Raw genomic sequence first — 12,035 nt, 5'->3', positions numbered from 1 at the left:
GAAGTGGCACTGTAGCTCAAGTGGTAGAGCGCTCGCCTTGAGCTGAAGAGCTGAGGGACAGCGCCCAGGCCCAGAGTTCAAGCCCCACAACCGACAAAAAAAAAAAAAAAAGAGTCTCACAGACTTTCCTTGCCCAGACTGGCTTTGAACCATGATCCTCAGATCTCAACCTCCTGAGTAGCTAGGATTACAGGCATGAGCCACCGGCACCCGGCTAGTCCTCTCTTTGACTCTGACTCGTTCTGTTTTTCTGGACTAGCTTTGCTTTGCTTCTCTTTGCTTTTTTTCTCCAGTCCTGGGGCTTGAAGTCAGAGGGCCTGCGCACTGTCCCTGAGCTTCTTTTGCTCAAGGCCAGCACTCTACCACTTGAGCCACAGCGCCACTTCTGACTTTTTTGGAATATGTGGTATTGAGGAATCAAACCCAGGGCTTCATGCATGCTAAACAAGCACTCTACCACTAAGCCACATTCCCAACCCTGGACTAGCTTTTCCAACAGTCTTGTCTCATGGCTAGATAATCTCAGGGGGTGAAGAGACTTACTGTCATCCATAAGTCTGCATAGATGAAAAGCCCCAACATCCTGAGAGATTCTGGGGTGCCCAGAGAGACCTGTGCCTCAGTGCGACGCCTGTGCTGGGCTTTCTCGGGAGAAGTACAGACTCTCACCTATCTATGCCTTTGCAGCTGAATGGCAAGCCAGAGAAGACACTCGTAGGGTCCTGTGGTCTCCTTATGCAAACATAGTCATAGTAGATATAGCTCTTGTGAGTAGTCAGATGGAGCGCCTCTGTAGCTCAGAGATACCACCCTGGGTCCAAGTCCTGACAGTTGGCACAAGGTAAGGAGTCAGGTCACAGAAAAGAAAGATTATTTTGTGGGTTGAAGTGAAAGGTTCAGTCTGACTAAGATGAAAGGGACCTACTGAAGATTATGGCCCTTTAACTGAACCATTCACTTCCTCACCTGTGTATCAAAGCAGCGTGGCCTCTCCTCTCCATACAGGGCTCTGTTTGAACATTGTCCATGACGTAGTAGTCAATACTGCTCTGCTCTGACAGCCCTGACATGAACCCACCATTGCTTTTTTTTTTTTTTTTTGGCAGTACTGGGCTTGAACTCAGGGCTTGGGCACTGTCCCTGAGCTTCTTTTGCTCAAGGCTAACACTCTACCACTTGAGCCTCATTGCTACTTGCAGCGTTTTCTGTGTATGTGGTACTGAGGAATGGAACCCAGGGCTTCATGCATGCTAGGCAAGCACTCTACCACTAAGCCTCATTCCCAGCCTCCCCCTCTCCCCCCTCCCTGCCTCTTTTTTTTTTTGAGATGGGGTCTTGCTATGTTGCCCAGTCTACCTTCAAAGTCCTGAGTGCAAGTGATGATTCCTGCCTCAGGCTCACAGGTTCCTATCCAGCAGCGATCCACCCATGCATTCATAGCAGCAAGGAAGATAAGATGTGTGTAAGAATACATGGCCTTCAGTAACATGTGGTGCCTTACCAGTGTGCTTGACTATTGATGCAGTCATTGCCAGGGACGTTTAGGAGAAGAACTTGCACCTCGTGAGTACAGGTACTACCTCTTTTTCCCTTCCAGCCAGTTCTCAGGTAAGAACATCTAGTCCCAGCAAACATCTAGTCCCAGTCTCTTTACATCCCATGACTGAAAAGCAGTGCCAATTCTGCATGAGGCTGACGAGCCACAGTTCTCTCACTTAAATGACAGCTTTGTCAAAGCATAAATAATACAAAGAAATGGCATCTATCTAAAGCATAACTTGAGAAACCTTGACACCTGATGCTATATACCTGTGGAGCCATTATTACCACCAGAAGGGTGCCTTTCAGACTAGGAAGAAGGGCAAGTTTAGGCCCCTTACTAGAATTACTTCCAGATTCTTTCTTGGTGTGCCTCCTCCTCCCAATCGTAGGGCTTAAACTCAGGGCCTAGGCACTGTCCCTGAGCTGTTTTTCGCTCAAGACTAATACTCTACCACTTTGAGCCACAGCTCCACTTCTGGGGGCGAGGGGAGGGGTTTGGTGGTTAGGTGGTGATAGAGTCTCAGACTTTCCTGCCCAGGTTGGCTTCGAACTACTGTTCTCAGATCTCAGCCTCCTGAGTAGCTAGGATTACAGGCATGAGCCACCATCGCCTGACCTTATTGGGCCCTCTTTAATAACTCACTCAGCTAAGGAGAAATGATGCTAGACCTGAGTGTTAAACCCACTCATTCTGTTACCATCACTCAGTATAGCCTATTCCCCATGCCAAGTCCATCCCATAGTCCCGGTATGGTGGTTGGGTGGGACTTGTTAATTAAGCTAGTCTGTAGTTAGTCATCGATGGGCAGCCAGCATTGTCATATAGGAACAATGGATCCCTCTATAAGCAAGGATTACAGAAGGTTTATGTAGGGAACTTAGCCTGGTCTTTATGGGCTTATCTCACACCTATCTGGTTATTGAGTACTTTGGCTAGATGTGACCCATTCTGTATTTCTGATACCAGTCAATTCTGATCCTACTCACAGACCTGCTAGGGGGTGGGAGAGATCTGTTAGGGCAAGCCAAGCCCTGAGAGCTGTGATGGACTGTCATTGATGGGTGAAGGAGTTATGCACTTGCCCAAACTAAGGACAAGCTGAACCAAGCCCCATGGAGAAGGAGCCTGAGAGATACCTCAAGGCCTATCTCAAGAGGAATACTACTGTCTTCACAAGAGCAGTTTGTCCTGCTTTCAAGGTGCCCAGTCTTGCCAGTCTAGGGTACCCTGGAAGCCTGATTTCAGGAGACCTGACTGAGGCTTACAACCCCAGAATTCACAGCAGAAGCCCATCTGACTATCTTGTTTAGCTCAGTCATGTTGGTCCTTAGCCCTTTCCACAGATAGGAAGAGGTAGAGCTGCTAGTCCTTTATCAGTCTTTTTTTTTTCCTCTGGTCCAGAGGCTTGAACTCTGGGCCTGGGTGCTGTCCCTGAGATTTTTCTCTCAAGGCTAGTGCTCTACCACTTTGAGCTACAGCGCTACTTCTGTTTTTCTGGTGGTTAATTGGAGATAAGAGTCTCACGGACTTTCTTGCCCGCGCTGGCTTCGAACCACAACCTTCAGATCGCAGCCTCCTGAATAGCTAAGATTATAGGTGTAAGCCACCAGCGCCCATCTTTGCTACACCAAAAGTAATATGTCCTTGCCAGGTGCTCATATCTATAATCTTGCTATTCAGGAGGAGGCTAAGATCTGAGGTTCTAAGTTTGAGGCTAGCTCAGACAGACAAATCCACCTGAGATTCATCTCCAATTAACTAACTAAATAAATAAATAAATAAAGCCAGAACTGGAGGCCCTGGCTCAAGTTATACAGCGCCCTCCATGAGCAAAACAAAAAGCCAGTGGAGGCAGGAGGCCCTGAATTCAAGCTTCAGTACTGGCACGTCACAGTGACTATACGGTGTTCAACATCCTTGATTCCTGCAAGTCTGAGCTTACTCTAGATTTGGAGATCAGATGGCCCTAATTTTTCTTTAGGTTGGGGGTCATCACCCCATTCGTCCTATCCAGGCACATGCTTCATTTCAAAGTGGAAAGATAGCAGCATGCCTGAGTAAGTAGTGGGGCTTTTTTGCATCTAGCCAAAGGGGCTGCCCTCCATCTTTTCTGAGAAGTTTTCCCAGAGGCTGTGTGCAGACACAGCCCAGCAGAGCGGAGAAACACATGTGTGTTTTCCCCCTCTGTCACTGGCCGGGAAGAGATGGTTTTTGTTCAAGGGAGCTGCATATACCTCCCTCTCTGCAGTTATTAGGGAAGCCAACAGGCTCCATGGGAAGCAGACAATGGCCCGGTGCCAAGCTGGCAAGAGGCTGGCTTCTCAGGGGAGGGTGGCTGTACCTGTGAGAAGTCTCCACAGGGTCTTACGAGGTGCCATCCCTGGCCTGGGAAACTTTTTTTTTTTTTGGTCGGTCATGGGTCTTGAACTCTGGGCCTGGGCGCTGTCCCTCAGCTCTTCAGCTCAAGGCGAGTACTCTACCACTTGAACCACAGCGCCACCTCCAGTTTTATTGGAGAGAAGAGTCTCACAGCCTTTCCTGCCTGGGCTGGCTTTGAACTGTGATCCTCAGATCCTGAGCAGCTAGGAGGACAGGCGTGAGCCACCAGCAACCATGGGAAACATTTTTTTCAGGGGACCACTATGTTTTCTGTTTTGGCTTTCTTCCTTTTGGCTCCTTACTAAGCTGGAGTGGACTAATGGGTGAGAGTGACATATTCCCCAAGTGCCCTTTTATTGCCTGCAGACCCCCCTTCCTGTTGATGGTTTCCACACATTGTGTGATAGAAACTCCAGCAGACAATCCCTTTTCCTACCCTTTTGTGAGGGCCTTGGGGCTTGACCTCAAGGCCTAGGTGCTGTCCCTGAGCTTCTTTTTGCTCAAGGCTACTGCTCTACCATTGAACCACAGCCTCACTTCTGTCTTTTTCTGCGTAGTTATTAAAGATAAGAATCTCAGCTAGGTGCTGGTGGCTCATGCCTGTAATCCTAGCTACTCAGGAAGCTGGGATCAGAGAATCACAGTTCAAAGCCATCCTGGGCGGGAAAGTCCATGAGACTCTTACCTCCAATGAACCACCAGAAAACCAGAAGTGGCACTGTGGCTCAAAGTAGTAAAGCACTAGCCTTGAGCAAAAGAGCTCAGGGACAGGGGCCAAGCCCTGAGTATAAGCCCCATGGCTGACAAAAAAAAAAAAAAAAAATTTAAAGAAATAAGCCGGGTACCAGTGGCTCACACCTGTAATCCTAGCTACAAAGGAGTCTGAGATCTGAGGATCATGATTCAAAGCCAGCCCAGGCAGGGAAGTCAGGAGACTCTTATCTCCAGTAAACCACTCAGAAAACTGGAAGTGGTGCTGTGGTTCAAGAGGTAGAGCGCTAGCCTTGAACTGAAGAGCATATCCCTTAATGATTTGTTGTTGGTCGTGGGGCTTGAACTCTGGGCTTGGGCACTGTCCCTCAGCTCTTCAGCTCTAGGAGAGTGCTCTACTGCTTGAGCCACAGTGCCCCTTCCGGTTTTCTAGTGGTTTATTGGAGATAAGAGTCTCACAGACTTTCCTGTCCAGGCTGGCTTTGAACTGCGATCCTCAGATCTCAGCCTCCTGAGTAGCTAGGATTACAGGCGTGAGCCACCGGCTCCTGGCTCCCTGATTGATTTTATTGTAACTTTTACCCTGCTTTTCAAGCACTGTTTTTATGTCAGTCAAGGGGCTTGAACTCAGGGCCATGGCACTGTCCCTAAGCTCTTCACTCAAGGCTAGTGCTCTACCACTTTCAGTCACAGTTCCATTCCCCGTTTTTGGGTAGTTAATTGGAGATAAGAATCTCACAACTTTTCTTGGGGCTGGGAAGGTGGCTCAGGGGTAGAGCGCTTGCCTTGCATGCCTGAGGCTCTGGGTTCGATTCCTCAGCACCACATAAGCAAAAAGAAAAAAGCCGGAAGTGGCGCTGTGGCTCAAGTGGTAGAGCACTAGCCTTGAGCTGAAGAGCTGAGGGACAGTGCCCAGGCCCAGAGTTCAGGCCCCAAACCAGACCCCCCCCCAAAAAAAAAATCTCACAACTTTTCTGCCCAGGCTGCTTTGAGCCATGATCCTCAGATCTCAGTCTCTTAAGTAGCTAGGATTGCAAGTGTGAGCCACACATACCTGGCACCATTTTCTTTTTCTTTTTTTTTTGGTGGTGGTGGGGGAATATATTTTTATAAAGCTGAGTGTCAAGAAACAACAGATTAAACAGGGACTTAAATATGACCGACAAAGCTTCTCCAAAAAACTGAGCTACGTGATTCATTCACAGATATTTGTTTTTATTTTGAAGTGTGTGTGTGTGTGTGTGTGCGCCAGTCCTGGTGCTTGAACTCATGACCTGAGCACTGTACTGGAACTCTTCTGTTCAAGGCTAACACTCTATCACTTGAGCCACAGCTTCACTTTGGCTTTCCTACTCAGTCTGGCTTCGAACTTTGATCCTCTGATCTCAGCCTTCTGAGTAGCTAGGATTACAGGTGTGAGCCCCTGGTGTCCAGCTGGAAATTTCTTTTCATGTATTATTTACCCTGGATTGTTGGTGTCTAGTATCAAAGATTACAGCTCAGAATGTCACAAGAAGCACTGAAGAGTCATTTTCCCAGATGGTAGTCGCAGCCCAGCCAAAGGTACACGTGTAGATGGTACATGCTGGGCCCTCTGACTTTTAAGTCTCTTACTGGATTCTCTGACCTTTAGACTCCCTCTTCCTAGCCCCACTAAGAAAGGGCACCTTGCAGCCACAGCCCTGGGCTCTGTCCAGAGTCTTAGGAGTGAGCATAGGAGGCCTTGCTCATAAGAATGCAGTCTCTGAGCAGAATGCTGCTTGCTCCCCACTTCCTTCCCATCCTCAAAATGAAAGCGGGCAGTGGGGCCCAAGCTATGAAAAGTACCATGGGGAGGGAAGACCACACTTGCTCCTAGCTTTGCCACTGAGCTGAACCATGGCTTCATATACCCAAAGCAGGCAGTATTATTCGCATTTCGTTTTTCTTAAGAAGGTCTAAAAGCAAAACGTTTTATGGGCTGGGAAGGTGGCTTAGTGGTAGAGTGCTTGCCTAGCACGCATGAAGGCCTGGGTTCAATTCCTCAGTACCTCATGCACAGGAAAAGCAGGAAGGGGTGCTGTGGCTCAGGTGCTGAGAGTGCTAGCCTTGAGCAAAAGAAGCTCAGGGACAGTGCCCAGGCCCTGAGTTCAAGGCCCAGCACTGGCCAAAAAAGAAAAAAGTTGCAAAAAAACAACAAATGAATGATATATCCATCCCTTTGCTCCTCTTACAGTGGAACCTGGTATGTGAGGACGACTGGAAAGTTCCGCTCACCATCTCCTTATTTTTTGTGGGGGTGTTACTAGGCTCCTTCATTTCGGGGCAGCTCTCAGACAGGTAAGGTGTCTTTCCTTCTGCAGCTCTAAGGGCATATCTCAGCACTGAGCAAGAAACACACACGCCTGACTTTGACTTCAATTTGGTGATGTTCTCTCAGCCCAGGGCCTTGCATTTTTGAAGAGGAGGAAGCTGTGCCTAGTATAGACTCCATATCAAGTAAAGTGAGCCACCATCCTCTCACCTTTCTCCCTAATTCTTGCTGAGTAGAGAAACCTGAGCTATCCAAGCCAAGTGTATCCATGATCCAGTGACCAGGTAATACGCCATGATTCACTTGTGCGCGGGCCCATCTGCCTTCCTTTGGTGAACGTGGCGCTCTCCCGCCCCCAAGTGTGGGAAAGACAGACATCATGAACACAGACGGATGTGGTCTATTGCAGATCTTTAGGCAGTACCGAAGTAGATCTCACTAGCCACTAGTGAGATAAGGGGCTGTCTGTAAAGCTGAAGCCCCTTAGATAAATGGCTTCTTGTGTCACTTTATATCCAGGAGATCAAAATGCTCTTCTTGACCTGTGTGTCATAAGCATGGTGTTTGTCTAATTTTGAACCTTTTTTTGTGTGTTTTTTTTTGCCAGTCCTGGGGCTTGAACTCAGGGCATGGGCACTGAGCTTCTTTTGCTCAAGGCTAGCACTCTACCACTTGAGCCACAGCACCACTTCTGACTTTTTCAGTGTATGTGGTACTGAGGAATTGAATCCAGGCCTTTATGCATGCTAGGCAAGCACTCTACCACTAAGCCACCTTCCCAGCTAATGTTGAACTATTTTTTTTTGGTCAGTTGTGGGGCCTGAACTCTGGGCTTGGGCACTGCCCTTGCACTCTACTGCTTGAGCCACAGCACCACTTCCAGTTTTCTGGTGGTTTATTGGAGATAAGAGTCTCACAGACTTTCCTGCCTGGGCTGGCTTTGAATTGCAATCCTCAGATCTCAGCCTCCTGAGTAGCTAGGATTACAGGTGTGAGCCCCCGGCCCATTCATGGCTTGGGGAAATCCAAAAACTTATGAAATAATATGTAACATATGAGAGATTGTATGTAAGCATGTTCTTGTGTCCATTCTGTCCCGTCTTCTACCTCGGAGCTTCGGAGTCTGTGAGGATGAGGGCCTTCAGCAAATGGTCCATAGAGCAAAGCTAGTAGGGAGGCATCCTCCTGGCTGATTGGAGAATCATATATTGAAGCCCAGAATGAGAATGTTATTCCTACCTTAGGAATAAGGTTTCGTGTTGCAGCACAAACTCAAGGTGATGTCCTGGCATAGTTACATCAATGGATTATTGTCACATCTTTCCTCGTGAAGATTTAAATATGTCCATATCTGATTAGATTGACTCTTCCCAGAGTGTCATCTAGTGATTAAAAATAGCAAAATCCACCCAGGCACTGGTGGCTAGCCTATAATCCTAGCCACTCAAGAGATAGATCTAAGGATCATAGTTTTTGAAATGAAGCTGTGGCTTAAGTGGTAAAGTGCTAGCCTTGAGCAAAAGAAGCCCAGGGACAGTGCCAGGCCCTGAGTTCAAGCCCCAGTTTTGGCATGCATGTGCACACACACCCACAACCAGAACATTCCTACCCTCACTAGAGCATTAAAGGTTCAATAGACCATGCCTAGACTTTGCTAAGACCATACAAGTTCTAGCTGAGGCAGCTGCCCATGGCAGAGAAAGACCCTCCATTCTCCAAGGCTTTCATTTTATAACAATGCCATATGTTATTATATTAATTTGACAAATATGTGTGGCGCCACACGCTAGTATAAGAACCAAAGAATCACATCCTCAGTGATAGGAAGTAGGAACTATTACTAGTCCCTGTTTAGAAGTGGCAAAATGGACTATAGAAGTCACACAGTGGCCACTGACAGAGTTAGGGCTCAAACCCAGTCTAGTTCTTTTGTGTGTGAGTGAACTACTGCTTGAGACTTGAGTTCTCCTGGGTCTTGCCTTCAGCAAGCTAGAATGGATTTATTCCAGTGATTAAAGAAGTGATCCTGAGGTCGGTGTGCTTGTGGGAGTGTCTGACTGGGTCAGGCTTCCCTCGAAGTGCAGTACGAGCTTCTTGCTGAAAGATGCGTAGACATTAGCTGAAGGGGTGGGGAGAAGCAAGAGCCTCGTGGGCTAGAAGAACAGCGTGTACTAAAAGCCTAGACAAGAGGCTCAGGAGCTGAAAGAGGTCCACCGAAGTAGAGGTGCCCAGAGTGGTTTAGAGAAAAGGGCTGGGAGGCAGACAGAGGCATGAGCAGAAAGGGTGTAGCAATCTAGGTAGAGTTTGTTTGGGCTTGAGTCAAGAGCGGCTGGGGGCTATTGAGAGATGGCTGGAGTAGAAGCATCATGAGCTGATTTGCTTTGTTTGTTTGTTTGTTTTGGCTTAAACTTGGGGCCTGGGTGCTGTCCCTAAGCTCTTTTGTTGCTGTTGTTGGTGGTTGTGGGGCCTGAACTCTGGGCTTGGGCACTGCCCCTCACAGCTCAAGGCTAGCGCTCTACCACTTCAGCCACAGTGCCACTTCCAGCTTTTTTCTGCTTATGTGGTGCTGAGGAATCAAACCCAGGACCTCATGTGTACAAGGCAAGCACTCTACCACTGAGCCACCTTCCCAGCCCTTTATGTGCAAGGCTATTAGTCTACCACTTTGAACCACAGCTCTACTTTCGGTTTTCTGATGGTTAATTGGAGATGAATCTCAAGACCTTTTCTGCCCAAGCTAGCTTTGAACCAAGATCATCAGATCTCACCCTCCTGAATAGATAGGATTACAGGATTACAGCCACCAGTGTCCAGCCAACAGTAAGCTTTTTTTTTTTTTTTTGTCAGTTGTACGGCTTGAACTCAGGGCCTTGGCGCTGTCCCTGAGCCTCTTTGTGCTCAAGGCTAGCACTCTACCACTTGAGCCACAGCTGTACTTCCAGTTTTTGAGTGGTTAATTGGAGATAAAGGTTTCATGGGGACTTTTCTGTCTGGGTTGGCTTTGAACTGGCTATCCTCAGATCTCAGCCTCCTGAGTAGGATTATAGGTATGAGCCACCAGCTGAATAACTTTTTATGGGACAAAGGTTAAGCTTTCTTTCTGATCTGTTATTAAGTCTGAAGTTTAAGAACAATTAAAATCTCAGATTATCAAGGTCTTTATTACGTACTTATCTTTGTGAGTTATGAGTAACACAGCATAAGAAAAGAAGCAGACATTTCCTGTTTTTTTTTTCTTTTTTCTTTTTTTTTTTTGTCAGTTGTGGGGCTTGAACTCTGGGTCTGGGCGCAGTCCCTCAGCTCTTCAGCTCAAAGCTAGCACTCTACCACTTGAGCCACTGTGTCACTTCCAGTTTTCTGGTGGTTAATTGGAGGTAAGAGTCTCATGGACTTTGCTGCCCGGGCTGGCTTTGAACCGTGATACTCACATCTTGGCCTCCTGAGTAGCTAGGATTACAGGTATGAGCCACTGGTGCCTGGCTACATTTCCTGTTTTTTAGGTAGATCTCTATTGGCCATTCTGTTGATAGACCTTTCATTCATTTATTTTAATGCTGGGCCTGGGGCTTGGACTGAGGGCCTGAGCACTATCCCTTACCTTTTCACTCAAAGCTAGCACTCTGCCACTGGGGCCACAACTCCACTTCTGGCTTTTGGTGGTTAATTAAAGGTAAGAGTCTTGTAGACTTTCTTGCCCAGGCTAGTTTTGAAATATAATCCTCTGATCTCAGTTTCCTGAATAGCTAAGATTACCAGATTAATCCACCAATGTCTGGTTAAATTCCCTGTTGTTAGCAGGAACTTTTCCTTTGGGCCTGATCGGTGTTCCACTGTCAGGGAGGCCTGGACGCCCAGTACTCCACTTGGCTAGTCCTCGATGGGTTTCTTTGTTGTGCTGGCGGGCCTGGGACTTGGTTCTTTGGGTGCATTTGTCTCAGTATATAATTGTGTATGCAGTAGCATGGTTGTTTGATTAAAGTGTGATTGATACCTGTCTCACCAGGCAATAAGTCCCTTGAGGACAGAGATAGCATTTTTATTTATTTATTTATTTATTTGGTGAAGGGATTGAACTCTGGGCCTGGGCACTGTCCCTCAGCTCTTCAGCTCAAAGCTAGCGCTCTACCACTTGAGCCACAGCGCCACTTCAGCTTTTTTCTTTTTTGCTTATGTGGTGCTGAGGAATCGAACCCAGAGCCTCAGGCATGCAAGGCAAGCGCTCTACCACTGAGCCACCTTCCCAGCCCCTGTTCCTCAGCTCCAAGGTAAGCACTATACCACTTGAGGCACAGTACCACTTCTGGTTTTCTGGTATTTATCGGAGATAAGAATCTCACGGATGTTCTTGCCTGGGCTGGCTTTGATCCGAGATCCTCAGATCTCAGCCTCCTGAGTAGCTAGGATTACAGGCCTGAGCTACCAGCGCCCAGCTTTTTTTTTTTTTTTTAAATTTAATAGATGGCTAGTAGGCATTCACCGAATGCAGTGGGTGTTAGCCAGCTCTGACCAGTCCCAAAGCTGAAGCTGCCGCCTCCCATAGATTGACTTGTCCCTCCTGTTTGTGGTACTCTCTCTGACATGAAATGAAACTAAGCAGCTTCCTCCTTTTTTTATTAAATTTTAAAATGAGCACAGAAACAGAAAAACACACAGAATTAATGTGTGAACTAATGACTTATTTTGGGAAGTCAAGCAATATAAGTTTATTGCCGATCAAGATGCCTTATCCACCGGGGCTGATGACTTCTGCCTGTAATCCTAGCTACCTTGGAAACTAACATCTCAGGATCGGGGTTCAAAGCCAACCCCAGAAAAGTCTATGAGGCTCATCTCCAACTGATCAACAAAAAAGTCCTAAGTGATGCTGTAGCATAAGTGATAGAGTGGCAGCCTTGAGCATGAGGGCCTTAGTTCAAGCCCTAGTTACACACACACACACACACACCCTACCCAAGCCTTAGTTCAAGCCCTAGTTCTGGTACAAAACAAAACGAAAAAGATGTTTTGAATTGCAATCCTCAGATCTCAGCCTCCTGAGTAGCTAGGATTACAGGTGTGAGCCCCCGGCCCATTCATGGCTTGGGGAAATCCAAAAACTTATGAAATAAT

The 12,035-nt window shown here is 47.4% G+C and overlaps 1 protein-coding gene across 1 annotated transcript in view; it reads left to right on the top strand.

The window, feature by feature from the left end:
• The window catches only part of Slc22a5 (solute carrier family 22 (organic cation/carnitine transporter), member 5), a 33,250-nt gene that overhangs the window by 4,322 nt on the left and 16,893 nt on the right, over positions 1–12,035 (top strand). Inside the window, exon 2 of the mRNA XM_013033808.1 lies at positions 6,849–6,952. Coding sequence (XP_012889262.1) covers positions 6,849–6,952 — 104 coding nt within the window. The remainder of the gene's footprint in view (positions 1–6,848; positions 6,953–12,035) is intronic.

The sequence above is a fragment of the Dipodomys ordii genome, unplaced genomic scaffold, assembly GCF_000151885.1.
Source record: "Dipodomys ordii isolate 6190 unplaced genomic scaffold, Dord_2.0 Scaffold177, whole genome shotgun sequence".
Lineage (NCBI taxonomy): Eukaryota > Metazoa > Chordata > Mammalia > Rodentia > Heteromyidae > Dipodomys > Dipodomys ordii.
This window is presented reverse-complemented; position numbering and strand designations above follow the sequence as displayed.